This window comes from Ursus maritimus, unplaced genomic scaffold (genome assembly GCF_017311325.1).
Source record: "Ursus maritimus isolate PB19 unplaced genomic scaffold, ASM1731132v1 scaffold_16, whole genome shotgun sequence".
Lineage (NCBI taxonomy): Eukaryota > Metazoa > Chordata > Mammalia > Carnivora > Ursidae > Ursus > Ursus maritimus.
Genome location: NW_024424008.1, coordinates 58,063,513 through 58,078,604, shown reverse-complemented (window position 1 = coordinate 58,078,604; position 15,092 = coordinate 58,063,513). Strand labels below are relative to the sequence as shown.

At 38.6% G+C, this 15,092-nt stretch overlaps 1 protein-coding gene across 3 annotated transcripts in view; it reads left to right on the top strand.

Annotated features, from left to right (window-relative positions):
• Positions 1 to 15,092, top strand: part of ATM (ATM serine/threonine kinase) — a 124,748-nt gene that overhangs the window by 41,828 nt on the left and 67,828 nt on the right. For all 3 annotated transcript variants that reach the window (XM_008690114.2, XM_040631255.1, XM_040631256.1), the window contains exons 25-28: positions 4,503 to 4,676; positions 5,964 to 6,133; positions 7,064 to 7,310; positions 14,814 to 14,929. In XM_008690114.2, coding sequence (XP_008688336.1) covers positions 4,503 to 4,676; positions 5,964 to 6,133; positions 7,064 to 7,310; positions 14,814 to 14,929 — 707 coding nt within the window. The remainder of the gene's footprint in view (positions 1 to 4,502; positions 4,677 to 5,963; positions 6,134 to 7,063; positions 7,311 to 14,813; positions 14,930 to 15,092) is intronic.

The following is a 15,092-nucleotide window of genomic DNA, read 5'->3' as shown; positions in this document are numbered from 1 at the left end:
TCCCTGCTAAGGAGGGAAGCCCAATGGCGGGGCTCGATCCCAGGACCCTGGATCATGACCTGAGCAGATGCCAAACCGACTGAGCCACCCAGGCACCCCTCACATTTAGATCTTTAATCTATTTTGAGTTTATTTTTGTGTATGGTATAAGAAAGTGGTCTGATTTTATTTTTTGGCAGGTAGCTGTCCAGTTTTCCCAGTACCATTTATTGAAGATACTATTTGTTTCCCATTGTATATTGACCATATTAGTGTGGGTTTATTTCTGGCCTCTTTTTTTCTGTTCCATTGATCTGTGTGTCGTTCTTTTATGCCAGTACCATACTGTTTTGATTACCATAGCTGTGTAGTGTATCTTGGAATCTGGGATTGTGATACCTCTGGTTTTGTTCTTTTTCTGGTCCCATACAAATTTTATAAGATTATTTGTTCTAGTTCTATGAAAAATGCTATTGGTATTTTCATAGGAATTGCATTAAATCTGTAGATTGTTTTGAATAGTGTGGCCATTTTAACAGCCTTCTTCCTGTCTGAGAGCACGATCCGTATTTCCATGTTTTTGTGCCATCTTCAGTTTCTTTCATCAATATCTTGTATTTTCAGAGTATAGGTGTTTCACCTCCTTGGTTAAACTTACTCCAAGGTATTTCATTCTTTTTGGTATCATAGTAAATGGCATTGTTTTCTTAATTTCTCTTGCTGCTACTTCGTTATTAGTGTATAAAAGTGCAACAGAGGGGCGCCTGGGTATCTCAGTCGGTTAAGCGTCTGCTTTTGGCTCAGGTCATGATCTCGGGGTCCTGAGATCGAGTCCTGCTTTGGGCTCCCTGCTCAGCGGGGAGCATGCTTCTCCCTCTTCCTCTGCCTGCCGTTACCTCTGCTTCTGCTCTCTCTCTCTGTCAAATGAATAAAATCTTAAAAAAGTGCAACAGATTTCTGTGTATAAATTTTGTATCCTGCAGCAGTATGCTGACACTTATGAGTTCTGATAGTTTTTGCATAGAGTCTTTAGGATTTTCTATGTGTAGCATCATGTCATCTGTAAACAGTGACAGTTTTACTTCCTCCATACCGATTTGGATGCCTTTTACTTCTTGTCTGATGGCTGCAGCTAGGACTTCCAGTACTGTTTTGAAGCAAGAGTGGACATCCTTTATTTGTTCCTGATCTTAGAGGAAATGCTTTCAGTTTTTCACCATTGAGTATAATCTTAGCTGTGAGTTTTTCATAGAGGGCCTTTATTATGTTGTGGTTTGTTTCTTCTAAGCCCTCTTTGTTTAGAGTGTTTATCATGAAGGAGGTTGTATTTTGTCAAATGTTTTTTGCATGTATTGAAGGGATCAGATGGTTTTTATTCTTCCTCTTGTTAATATGATCACATTGATTTGCGAATATTGAATCATCCTTGCATCCCTGGAATAAATCCCCTTGATTGCAATGAATGATCTTTTTTGATGTCTTGTTGAATTCAGTTTGGTATTGTTGACGATTTTTGCGTCTGTGTTCATCAGGGATATTGGCCTGTTTTCTTTGTTTTTTGGGGCATCTCTCTGGTATTGGTATCGAGGTAATGCTGGCCTCATAGAATAAATTTGGAAGTTTTCCTTTCTCTTCTATTTTTTGGAGTAGTTTGAGAAAAATAGGTATTATCTCTTCTTTAAATGTTTGGTAGAATTCACGTGTGAAGCCATCTGGCCCTGGACTTCTGTTCGTTGGGAGCTTTTTGATTACTGATTCAGTTTCCTTCCTAGTAACCTGTTCAGGTTTTCTATTTCTTCCTGATTCAGTTTTGGTACTGTATGTTTCTAGAAATTTGTTCTAGGTTGTCCAGTTTGTTGGCATGTAATTTTTCATGGTGATCTCCTACAATCCTTCGTCTCCTGTGGTGTCGATTGTTATTTCTCCTCTTTCATTTCTGATTTTATTTATTTGAGTCTTCTGTCTTTTTTTTTTTTTCCCCCTTGATGAGTCTGGCTAAATAAAGGTTTATCAATTTTGTTCATCTTTTCAAAGAACCAGCCCTTGGTTTCAAAAAAGCCTTTGGTCTTGTGTGTGTGTGTGTGTGTCTTTTATTTATTTCCTCTCTAATCTTTCTTATTTTCTTCCTTCTACCAGTTTTGGCCTTTGTTTGTTCTTTTTCTAGTTCCATTTGGTGTGAAGTTAGGTTGCTTATTTGAGGCTTTTGTTGTTTTCTTGAGTATTGCTACAAACTTTCCTCTTAGAACTGCTTTTGCTATGTCCCAAAGATTTTGGATTATTGTGTTTCCATGTATTTTTTTATTTCCTCTTTGATTTCTTCACTTACCCATTGATTGTTAGTGGCATGCTGTTCAGCCTCTGTGTGTGTTTTTCTCTTTTTTTCTTTTTGTAGTTTATATTATACTTCTGTGGTTGGAAAAGTTGCTTGATATGACTTCAGTCTTCTTAAAATATCATTTCTAATAAGTGCTGATTAGAAGCTAATTTGGAGAACAGGTAGTGGTGGAGGAAATGGATTAAAAACGGTGTTCTAATAAGGAAGATCAAATTATGTTGGTTTTTTTTAGTGAACCTTATGATTTCCATAGTTCTTTGTAGAATAATGTACTTTTAAAAGATTTTATTTATTTGAGAGGGAGTTTGTGCACGTGTGTGAGTGGGGGGGGGGTGCTGTGGGGGCAGAGGGAGAGAGAATCCCAAGCAGATGCCCCGCTGAGTACAGGCCAAGTTGGAGCTTGATCTCACAACCCTGAGATCATAACCTGAGCCAAAACTGAGTTGGATGCCTAACCGACTGAGCCACCCAGGTGCCCTTAGAATAATATTTTTCTTAAATGGCACAATTATCAGAATGTTAGAAATTATTCACTTATTGGGGCTCCTGGGTGGCTCAGTTGGTTAAGTGTCTGCCTTCGGCTCAGGTCATGATGCTGGGGTCCTGGGACCGAGCCCCCTCTCAGACTCCCTGCTCAGCAGGCAGCCTGCTTTTCCCTCTTCCTCTTTCTCTGCCTGCCACTCCCCCTATTTGTGCTCTCTCTCTCTCTGTCAAATAAATAAAATCTTTAAAAAATTTACTTATTTATGGCTTGGTGTGTTTGTAAAAAGTATGTGAGACGGTTAACTAAATGTTGTCTAACTGGTGATAGCACTAAACTGAAAAGTACAGTTGCGTGAAAGAATGTGAATTTCAGAAAAATTTTCAATAGATTGGAAAAACGAACGAATAATATAAAACTTAATAGAGATGTGTATCATACATTTTAAGATGAGCCTGTCTTGTGCAAAAAAGCAAAATATTGACCTGATAAAAATTCATTTGTAAAAAGTCCTAAGAAGTTTTACATCTGCAGAGCTATTCTGTGAATCCACATTATAATAGTTCCAAAGAAGCAAATTCGGTCTTAGACATCACTAATAGAAGCATACTGTCATGAACAGGTTAATAAAAAGAATCTGGGGTCCTCCGTACATTATAGAGGGCAACTAGCTTGTTGGGTTTGGTTCTGAGGAAAAGTAGATTTTTAACTAGGATGTTAGAGTCTGTTAAGGAGTTGGTGGGGGAGCTGACTTTGTGGGAACCTCATAGCGTTCTTCAAACATGTCAGTGGTGGCCATTTAGTAAAGGAATTTGGCTTACTTTTCCTTGTTCCAGAAAAACAGAAGTAGGATCAGTGAATAGCAGAGTTTTCAAAATGTGAAGAGAAACTTTTTTTTTAAGATTTTATTTTTAAGTAATCTCTACATCTGATGCAGGGCTTGAACCCACAACCCCAAGGTCAAGAGTCCCATGCTCCACCGATGAGCCAGCCAGGTGCCCAGAGAAACTTTTATCAGTTATAGCTAGTTAAAAAATGTTCACATCTGTGGGGATATTATCATGATTGGTCATTAAATTAGAAGCTTGTATTATTTTGCCTAGTTGCATGATTTTACTTTTGACAGTACACGTGACAGTATATTTTAAAGTATAAAGAGCTATCAAATAATAAAGATAATAAAAGCATCTTAGGATGTATACTTGATCATGGAAAAGGAGCTTTTCATCATTCTCACCTTATTGCAATTTTTAAATTTAAGGTTTCGTTTTAGTACCAGGTAATGTACAGTGTTACATTAGTTTCAGGTGCACAGAACAGTGACTCAGCACTTCCACACATCCCCCCAGTGCTCATCATAAGAAGTGCCCTCCTCAGTCCCATCACCTGCTTAGCCCGTCTTCACATCTCCCCTCTGATAACCATCACGTCGTCCTTCTTGCAGGTTCTTTCTTGTTTTCTTAAGTGCTTTGTACTTCACTGAAAGGCTTGTGAATTCCATAAGATCTTACCAAAAACCGTTGTCCCACTCCAGAAACTTTGATATTTTCTCATATCTCTGCCCTTGACTCCATCACTGTGGGATTTAACACTGCTCAGTGGCTGCTTATTAGATGTTATAATGGGTACATTGATTTTAGACTGACTGGTTTATCTGTAATGTTTATATATTTACATTATATTATTATTTTTAAAATTCTTTTCAAGTCCCATGGAGCTGAGAACCCTGAACTTTTGGATGAGATTTATAACAGAAAATCTGTTTTACTGATGACGATAGCTGTGGTTTTATGCTGTAGCCCAGTCTGTGAAAAACAGGCTTTGTTTGCGCTGTGCAAGTCTGTGAAAGAGAACGGATTAGAGCCTCACCTCGTTAAAAAGGTACATGTGGATGAATAATTTTTATTCTCCTTGGGTAACTTTTAAATAATTTAAAAAGTTAAAGCTTATTTTAAAGTGACACTTGGTGAAGACTTGGAGACAGTTTTATTTTTTAGATTGGGAATATTGGAAAGTAGTAACTCTTTAGTGTATGTTTATTTGGATGGAGTATCACTTTTTATATTAAGTATTTCACAGAGTATTCATTGAACTAGCAGGGATGAATGACATCTCATCCAGCCCATGCCCCCTGGAATTGCTTTTATTGAGGAAAACACATGGAGAAAAGAGCAGTAGCAAGTGTTTTCCCTGATAGATTCTGGGTTACAACCTTGAGATCGAGCAGGGCAGAAGTCAAATCCTAGAGCTGTGAAACATTTAATCTGCACGACTAGGGAAGGAACACTTGGGTCCATTCGTGCAGGGGCATCAGCACAGTATTGTAGAATCGTTTGCCTCTGCCCTGTTCCACCACCTTGGAAAGTTCCAGACCTTTCCATTGTAGATGTTCATGTGATGAATGAGTGATAGATCACCAATAGAGCATTCAGGATTCTACCAGCATGATTTTCATGAACTGAATAGTAGGCCAACCTGTAGGTAATCAGTCTTACACAAGCTAATCTTTTACCTCTCCATACTAAAATGTTTTTTTTTTTAAGTGTACTACTACACTACCAAATTATTATTTTTTAAGGATTTATTTATCTTAGTAGGAGAGGGGTAGAGGGAGAGGAGAAGAGAATCCCAAGGAAACCTGCTTCGCCCCCCCCCCCCCCCCCCCCCCCACCCAGTGCAGAGCCTGACTTGGGTCTCCATCTCATAACCCTGAGATCATGACCTGAGCCAAAATCAAGAGTCAGGTGCTTAACCGACTGAGCCACCCAGGCTCTCCTATATTACCTAATATTATAAGTGGATTATAGTGGTTGGATTTTTCTCACTTAGACTTAGGACTGAGAAGAATTACTATTTTACTTGAGACCTTCCTTTGAAACATAATGAAAGATTGAACATTGCAATATATTTTTCCATTTCTATTCATTTAACATTTATTAATAAGTGTTTGCTGTGTGCCATGCTCGGTGCTAATTATGCTAAATACGGTTTTTTCATTTAGTCTTTCTGAAGTATAGGTACTTTTATTATCCCCTTCTCCTAGATGAGAAAATCAAGCAATAGAATGGTTGAGTGATTGCTTCAAAGTTATACTGTAAATAAAAGGATTTAAGTGATTTATTTTTTCATTGGTTTCTTAAAGCATTGACTTCTTTCTGGTTTGCGCAGGTTTTAGGGAAAGTTTCTGAAACTTTTGGATACAGACGTTTAGAAGACTTTATGGCTTCTCATTTGGATTATCTGGTTTTGGAATGGCTAAATCTTCAAGATACTGAACATAGCTTATATTCTTTTCCTTTTATTTTACTAAACTACACAACCGTTGAGGATTTCTATAGGTAGGTCTGTTTCATATGGCACATATGAGATACGTTCATTTTAAAATAAGATGGAAGTGTTTGGCAGCCCCCTCCCCCCACCTTACATACTCACACACATACACACACACACACGGAGCTAGGAGGCTGTGTAGTAGGAGCTGCAGGGCTGCTTGTTTGAATCGAAGTGTATAGAAAGGAATCACTAGACTTAGGATCCAGTCCCAGCTGTGCCAGTAATGAGCTATGTGAGTTTGGGCAAGCCATGGAAACAGCCCTGGGCCTTGGTTTTTCAGTGTATACGCTAAGGGAATTACACAGGTCTTTAAGGGCTCTTTCAGCTTTAATGTTTGATAATCTTCCCTATGACAAATCAAAGATAAACTGTCCTTGCTGTTGCTTGGCTATGGACCATTTGTCATTGTTTTTATTAGATTTAAACTTTAATGTAAAAATATTTATTTTGCTAACTCCAAACTCTTGAGAAGAAAATTTTGAAAACGGAGAGGTTTGGAACAACTAAAGAATAATGTTTAGGTATCAGGATGATGGGAAAACAGTTCATGATTGTTTGGTGGCCTTTGTTCTTTCATTTTGGCAATAACAGTATTTACATTGGTAGTTTGAATTTGTAAATTTCTTTCACATTTCATTTTACATAAATGAAGTGATTTTTGCATCAGTCGGTTATGCAGAAGAAATAAATTCAGTTCACACTTTTTTTGATCATGGAATGAGGGTGGTCTGTTCTCAGATCTGTTTCTTGTATTTGATTATTTAGAATCTATTTAACTTCATTTCTCCACTTACAGAATTAAGAATGCTTAATGATCTAGATAAAATGACACTCTAATGCTTAAGTAAAGCATTTTATTATTTTAAAAGCTATATTTTAAAATTTGATTATGAGAAGTTATATCTAAGATATATTTCAAAATTTTATATTTTCAGATCATGTTACAAGGTTTTGATCCCACATCTAGTGATTAGAAGTCGTTTTGATGAGGTGAAGTCCATTGCTAATCAGATCGAAGAGGATTGGAAAAGTCTTCTAACACATTGCTTTCCAAAGATTCTTGTAAATATTCTTCCTTACTTCGCCTACGAGGGTACAGGAGACAGTGGGATGGCACAGCAGAGAGAGACTGCTACCAAAGTCTACGATATGCTTAAAGATGAAAATTTACTAGGAAAACAGGTATGGCTTCACTTTTACCTACTTATCCTCTAAGTCTTTCCTTTTTTTCTTTTCTTTTCTTTCTTTTTTTTTTTTAAAGTGGGCTCCAGGTCCAACGTGGGGCTTGAACTCATGATCCCTAAATCAAGGGTCGCATGCTCTACCAACTGAGCCAGCCAGGCTCCCCGTCCTTATCATCCCCTAATTCATTGGAGATATAACTTTAAAGTTTTAAGACTACTCATCATCACTTGTGCAGTGAAACTTAATATGTAGTAATCCCTGTCTAGCATAGGCAATCCGTGAGTTTTTTTATTGTTGCTGTTACTGCAGTGTTCTCTCTTTTGATTGGCTTTTAAATGAAATGTTTTGAATCCAATTTAAAAAAACCTTTGGAATTATTTTATTGACTTTTCCTTTAAATTTTTTTTAATTAATTTTTTTGGGGGTCTGCAAAAAGGTGGTTTTATTAAAGCATGGAGACAGGACCTGTGGGCCAAAAGAGCTGCTGCCCCGGGATTGTGAGGAGCAACTAATTATATACTTTACGGTTGAGGGGGAGTAAAGACAAAGTGAAGTTCCAAAAGGATTTTCATGTGCTAAAGAAGACCTGGGGAGGCCTGGCTGTTGTCAGCTAAGGTTGTTTTTCCCTTTAGCAAGGCATTAACGTTAAGACAGTTGGGAGTTTCCTGCAGGAATGTTATACTCTGCCTATCTCAAGGATTTGTCATTGGGCTGCAGGTTAAAAGGAAGTTTAGTTTTGTCTACATTTCCTTCTGTCTTTGTTTCCCACATCATTCCCCCTGAACAGTTTTGACCCTTAAATCGTTAGGGTTGCTGGGGGTAGAAGGTCTTATCTCCTATAACTTCTTCCTCCTAAATAGGGGCTTAGAGATGTCTCTACCTATGGGTTAACATTGGTTAGGTGGGGAAATTTTTTTTTTTTTTAAGATTTAATTTATTTATTTGAAAGAGAGCGTGAGCGGGGGGAGGGGCAGAGGGAGAGAGAATCTCAAGTAGACTCCCTGCTGAGCACAGAGTCCAGTGGGGGGCTCGATCTCACACCCCTGAGATCATGACTCTTGAGCTGAAATCAAGAGTCTGACACGTAACTAACTGAGCCATCAGACGCCCCAAGTGGGAAATTTATACATTGGAGTTACCAAAGGCAAAGGCCGCCAATCCAAGGTAGACAACATTTATGAACCTCCTTGAGTAGAAACGATCGTCTGTCAGCTGGAAGTTATGGCAGCGAAGGAGTCACGGCACCAGCAATGGCAAGAAAATAATGTTAATATTATGAAAAAGAGAAGCCTGAATAAAAGACCTTTGGTAGTTGGCCATAGTTGTCCTCCAGTCCACAAGCTTCAACCAATCACTAAAGGAAAGTGAGAGATGTAAAGTGTTGCTTTGAGCACTCCTGTTACATTTTGATGACATCTGGAGTATATACACCACATTCTGTTTTTATGCTAGGACTTGTTTCACCTTGTGCAGCAATGAAATTATCTTAATGCCATTTTCAGAGTTATTTGAGGCCTTAATGGATTAGCAAGTGGTGTTAGCCATCATATACTCTTTTGTTTTGCAAACAATTAGGTAATTAATAAGAGGCACCTTTATAGAAGCAAAAGAAAAAATATAGTTTAATGGTTAGAGCAAATTAGAAACCCGGTGTTGAGTCTCAAGTGCTTAAAATCTAATATCTTCAAAGATGTGTTGTTGAAACACTTTTTCTCTATAACAACCCTCGTTTTTAATCAGAGATAGCCAAATGAAGGCTAATTCGATTGTAAAACAAGTTCCTATTTTAACAGAATTGTCCTAATAATTTACATAAGCCAGAGTACTGATTGATCACGTAGATCTTTTAGAATCTGCTTTCCTGGAGCTTATTTTTATAAGGGATCTCGATTGAACTTCTAGTAGCCTCTATAAGCCAGAAGCCAAGCGAAGTTCTTGCCATCAGACATGCCTGCAATACCTGTAGATTTGGCTGAATACCTCTTCTCGAGGTCCCCAAAGTAGCCTTAGGTTCCTGCACCTGCCAGGGAGTGACATTCTTTTTTTTTTTTTTTTTTTTTAAAGATTTTATTTATTTATTCGACAGAGATAGAGACAGCCAGCGAGAGAGGGAACACAAGCAGGGGGAGTGGGAGAGGAAGAAGCAGGCCCATAGCGGAAGAGCCTGATGTGGGGCTCGATCCCAGAACGCCGGCATCACGCCCTGAGCCAAAGGCAGACGCTTAACCGCTGTGCCACCCAGGCGCCCCAGGGAGTGACATTCTTTACTCACCTGGTAAGGCTGCTGGGAACCCTGTAAGCAAGGTGTCAGGCCAACACTTCCACGGGGCTTTATGGCTCCAGGTTTCATAAAGTCAACCTTAGTTCCTTAAAGCTGTCTGGTCATATCTGAGTCTATGCATGTCTCTCAAATATGACATTCCAGTTAAAGCCTTGGTAAAATAACCAGTATTTCCAATGGTGTCCTCTTGGAAGGAGAACAGATTCTTCTTGAACTTAATGCAAATGACTGTGATTGCCCTGTAGTAAAGAATGCTTACTGGGAGTTTCTGAATTTCAGAGGGTTCAGGTAGAAAGAAAAGTTAAATGCTTCAGTTTGTTTACAAATAAATACTTTATTACATTTCTGTAAGTCGTAGATATCTTCAAGGAAAGGTCCTTTAATCTGGTAGAGTAAACATTAGAGAACCAGCAATGTTTTGTTTTGTTCTGTTTTTTTTAAAGATTTTATTTATTTGATGGGGCGCCTGGGTGGCGCAGTTGTTTAAGCGTCTGCCTTCGGCTCAGGGCGTGATCCCGGTGCTCTGGGATCGAGCCCCACATCAGGCCTCCACTAGGAGTCTGCTTCTTCCTCTCCCACTCCCCCTGCTTGTGTTCCCTCTCTCGCTGGCTGTCTCTCTCTGTTAAATAAATAAATAAAATCCTTAAAAAAATAAAAATAAAAAAAATAAAGATTTTATTTATTTGAGAGAGAGAGCGCACGCTCCTGCCCACAAGTGAGGGGAGGGGCAAAGGGAGAAGCAGACTGTCTGCTAAGCAGGGAGCCCAACTCCTGCTGGACCCTGAGGTCATGACCTGAGCCAAGGCAGCCGCTTAACCCACTGAGCCACCCAGGTGCCCCAGGAACCAGCAATGTTTCAAACAAGAGTTAGAAAAATCATCCACATTACTAATTCTTGTGCATTTTGAATGCAGCTTTTTAGTTAGTTCTGGAAATTCTACCAATTTTAGTTTTAGGATCTTAAAGATATCAAAAACCTGTATTTGTCAAAAGCCCTTTTTATGAATCTCCTTGAAGATGAAACACATGTTGCAAGAGAATAAGAATGATTGTAAATGAGAAAAGACTCCAAAATGGACGTGGTTAAAGATCTGATGAGAGGGACGCGTGGGTGGTTCAGTTGTTAAGCATCTGCCTTCGGCTCAGGGCGTGATCCCAGGGTCCTGGGATCGAGCCCTGCTTCGGGCTCCCCCCCTGGGAGGCCTGCTTCTTCCTCTCCCACTCCCCCTGCTTGTGTTCCCTCTCTTGCTGGCTGTCCCTCTCTCTGTCAAATAAATAAATAAAATCTTAAGAAAAAAATCTGATGAGAGGTTACCATATAGCTGGCAAGGACATCCAGTTACTTCTGTGAAACCTAACACCTAATAATTAGAGCATCAAGTGATGACCTTATTACCAAAACATTAAAACTTCAGGAGTTACATATATTCTCTAGAACAGTTACAGTATTTACCCAAACATAACCTAAGGCTGATCATTATTTGTTAAACAGTGCTTCCAGAGTAACTTAACATACCAAATAAAAAGGCCTAATGAGCTAGAGACTTCATTTACAATTTAAGTACTGAGAGGTTTATTAAAAGACCTTAGAAAGTTATAAATCACATGCCTGAGTAGTGGATTATAGATCATTACAAAGTTTAAAACGTAATTATTTATTTAACCAAGGTGGCAGAAAGAAATTCCAAAGGCACATGTGTAGGGTTATATAGTTATTAGCAAAACTTGGCTCCTTTAATATTTAGAAATTGTAACGAAGTGATCAAAGACTTGATGAAGACAAAACATAGAAACTGTTCCAGGGGCAGACAACAGAAGATAACCGCAGTATACATTTTCTTATCAAGTGCAAACCAGCAATTCAAGAAAACTGTCTTTGAACAGAGAAAAAAGCAAAATTTCAATCTTATACCGATGTACTTTAATATCCATCTGTTTCAACTTTAGTCCTGACCACATATAAAGTTCTGTTTCAAAAATTTCCCGTCATAAACCTTCTACAGCTTTTTCATTCAAAGTTGTTTCCCTTATTTTCCGTCAATCTTAATTATATTTAGCAGAAGCATTTTAACTCTTAGAAACCTTGGTCTCCAGTGAAGACTACAAAGAAACTTAATTGTGAACTGTCAGACCAGACAGTGGTGGCAACTTTATGAATTTATTAACCACAAAGCATATTTTCAAACACTCAAATATTCTTCGTTTCCCTGCAATAAGAAGCCAAAAACACAAACCTACCTTCAATAAGTAAGTAGGTAAATCAATGCTTTAGTATCTTATTTCATTTGTAAAAGACCTAGATGTCCAGTGAATTCAGTGCCGTTTATTATCCAAGCAAAACTTTAAAGTCTTAGGTTACCAAAGACTATCTTACCCGTTACCCATGAAAACTTTGAGACAGAAAATTAATCATCATTTTAAGTCATCCTTTTGCTAAAAAATTACAACGGGGTTAATACGAGCTTATTTGACCTTTAGCAAACCTAGATAAAAGTTTCATATTTAATGCTGATAACTCTAAAGACTTGTCTATCTTAATTAAACCAACAAACTTAGCTTAAATACCAAGTATATTCCACCTGTGTCCACTTGAAAATTGCTCAATTTGTTCCCCCTTAAAATTTATTCTAATTGGCAGTGATAAATGAATGCAAACCGATGTTAAATTCAAGCAGTACTGAACAGTGTATAGAAAGTGTTCCTCTTTACTTTTCAAGAAGTATGATCTCAAGTTCTCATGCCCTGCTCTTTCTTTTTTCCATGAGACTGACTACATGTAATAATTTACTTATGAATCATGTTCATTTTTTATCGGTCTTCTCTGCTATAAGTACTCTGAAAGTAGGATTTTTTACTTTTTTCTTTTTTCCCATTTGATAAAAGATGGGGTTAAGTGAAAAAGAATCTAACAACTTCTGTTTGTTTTGTAGTAATTTAGACACATCCAAAATTATTTGAGGGAACTTACATAAACTTTTTTTAAGGTAAAAGAATATTGGTTACTCTCAAGTTTTTTTTTTTTTTTTTTTGATGTAAGTAAGGGATGACTAACCAAGGTTGGCTGATGTTAAAATTACGATTGGATAAACTTCTAGAGACTTTTTGTTTGCCCAGTTACTGTATTGAACCAAGAATGGAGCACGGAGTTTCTCACTCGCCTAGGTAGACCACTGCCAGTCAGAGCTAGTTCTAAGTCAATATGGAGGGAAATGAGGAGCTCCTTTCTCAAAAGACAGTTGGAACAGAATGTTGGTGCTCCAAAGGTTATGGAATTATGAAAGACCCTGCTTTTATCCCCTCATAGGCATCTCCCTGCTTCTAAGTAGGCCTAGTCTTACTACTTTTTAAAATGTATTCAAACTAGGGACGCCTGGGTGGCTCAGTGGGTTAAGTGTCTGCCTTCAGCTCAGGTCCTGATCTCAGGGTCCTGGGATTGAGTCCTGCATTGGGCTCCCAGCTCAGTGGGGAGCCTGGTTCTCCCTCTGCTTGCTGCTCTCCTTGCTTGTGCTCTCTCTCTCACACAAATAAATAAATAAATAAAATCTTTAAAAATAAAATGTTCTAAAAAAAAATATGTTCAAACTAAAAGATAGCAATTTGCAGTTAGAGTAAGTCTAGGAGGGGAAAATAATTACATTGAGGCCTGATTGAAACATCAGTGCGAAGAATGGAGAGAGGCAAACTTGAATAATAATTTCTTCGCGTCTTGGTTAAAGACCTAAATTCTTGTTAGTCTCAGTTCCATTTGGCATTAAGTTTTTCGTTTGCTTTTTCTCTGGTTCTCTAATATGCACTTTCTCTGAATCAATCTTGTAGATTCTGTTCTGTGCATAAGTGCTGGTACAACTATTATTAGTCTGGGAGCCTCTAAATCTGTCAGTTGTCAGTTATCAGCCCGGAATAGTAACAGTTGCAACATTGGTTAGCTGTGCTTAGACATCTGCATAGTTTATATGTCCCTTAGCTAAACATTACAAGTTGTGCTTGTTGTAGAATGATACCAAACTCATGAAGCCACTTGTCAATATATGTGTAAGGAAATGCATTAATGTTTCCTCTGATATTAAACACACATGGCCAGTTTATCCTTCCTTATCCCAGATATACTTTGAAATGAGGCTGGATTCTTAAAAGGGCTGAAACCTTGGAAATGATGACCTGAATGACTGATGTATGAGCCTGAGGGAAAGACTAGGATCTTTACATTCGATTTCTTTCTTGCCACATTTTCAGCTGTTTCTGTTGTGAGGAAGGGTGTTTTCAAATCTCCTTGTGCACCAAGTAAATCAGCCATTTACCTTTTAGTTTAGAGCACTGTAATTCCTTCCGTGGAGAGCTGATCGATCCACCTTTAAGCCTCCACGATTGCCATTCATTTGGGTGAGGTATAGTGGAGCAGACCCCTTGTTTATAGTTAGAGAATTTATGTCCTGTGTGAGGCCGCAGGTAACGGGAGGTGGATGGTTGAGAACCTGCTTCTCTCCGGGAGGATTTCAGTTTACTATTGATGACGGGCAATGTGGGTAGCAGCTAGGCTCCGATTCTGGGATATCAGCCAAGTAGAAATCTAGGGAAAAGTCATGCAGGGAAAGTCACAGGCAATTCTTACTAGCAAAGTATTGTTACATGAGATAGATTTTTCCAAATAAGAGTGAAATGCAGATTGAGAAGCAGTGTAGGTCAGTGGGGAGTTTGGTTGGCAGGAAAATTACTAGGTTGAGGAATTCAGTGCTACACCTGAAGCCTTAGTCAATTAAAATGATTCTTTACAATTATTTTTTAAAATGATTTTATTTATTTATTTGAGAGAGAGAGAGTGAGAGCCGAGTACAAGCCGGGGGGAGAGGCGGTGGGAGAGAGAGAAGCAGGCTTCCCCCTTGGCGGGACTTGATCCCAGGACCCTGAGATCATGACTGAGCCCCAGGCAGATGCTTCACAGACTGAGCCACCCAGGCGTCCCTGATCCTTAAAATTAAACAAGAGTCAGATTAAGGGAGTCTTGTTTGGTGTGATTCCCTTACCTTCCTCTCAGGCTACAGTTGGGTGCATATTGGAAAGAGTGAGCTCCGTGTCTTGCACATCTTAGGTCTTTGGTTATCTATTTCCTTTGTTAGTCACTGATTAATTTTGGAAATGATGCAATAACATTAGCCCTTGAACTGTCTTAAAGGTCACAGACATAAAAACTTAAATGTTATTTTAATTTTGTATCCTTACAGATTGATCATTTATTCCTTAGTAATTTGCCGGAGATTGTTGTGGAGTTATTGATGACGTTACATGAGCCGGCAGCTGCAGGCACCAGCCAAAGCACGGACCTGTGTGACTTCTCAGGGTACGGGTATTTCAGACTGAGGGAATGCGCGGCAATTTCAGAATTTTCTTGGGAGGTTTATTGGTTGACACCTTCAAATGTGTATTTCAGTTTTTAGGCACGTGCTGTGTTTCTTGTGTAAGCTACACGAGAGCACCTTACCAGGCTCACTGTATGAAAAAGT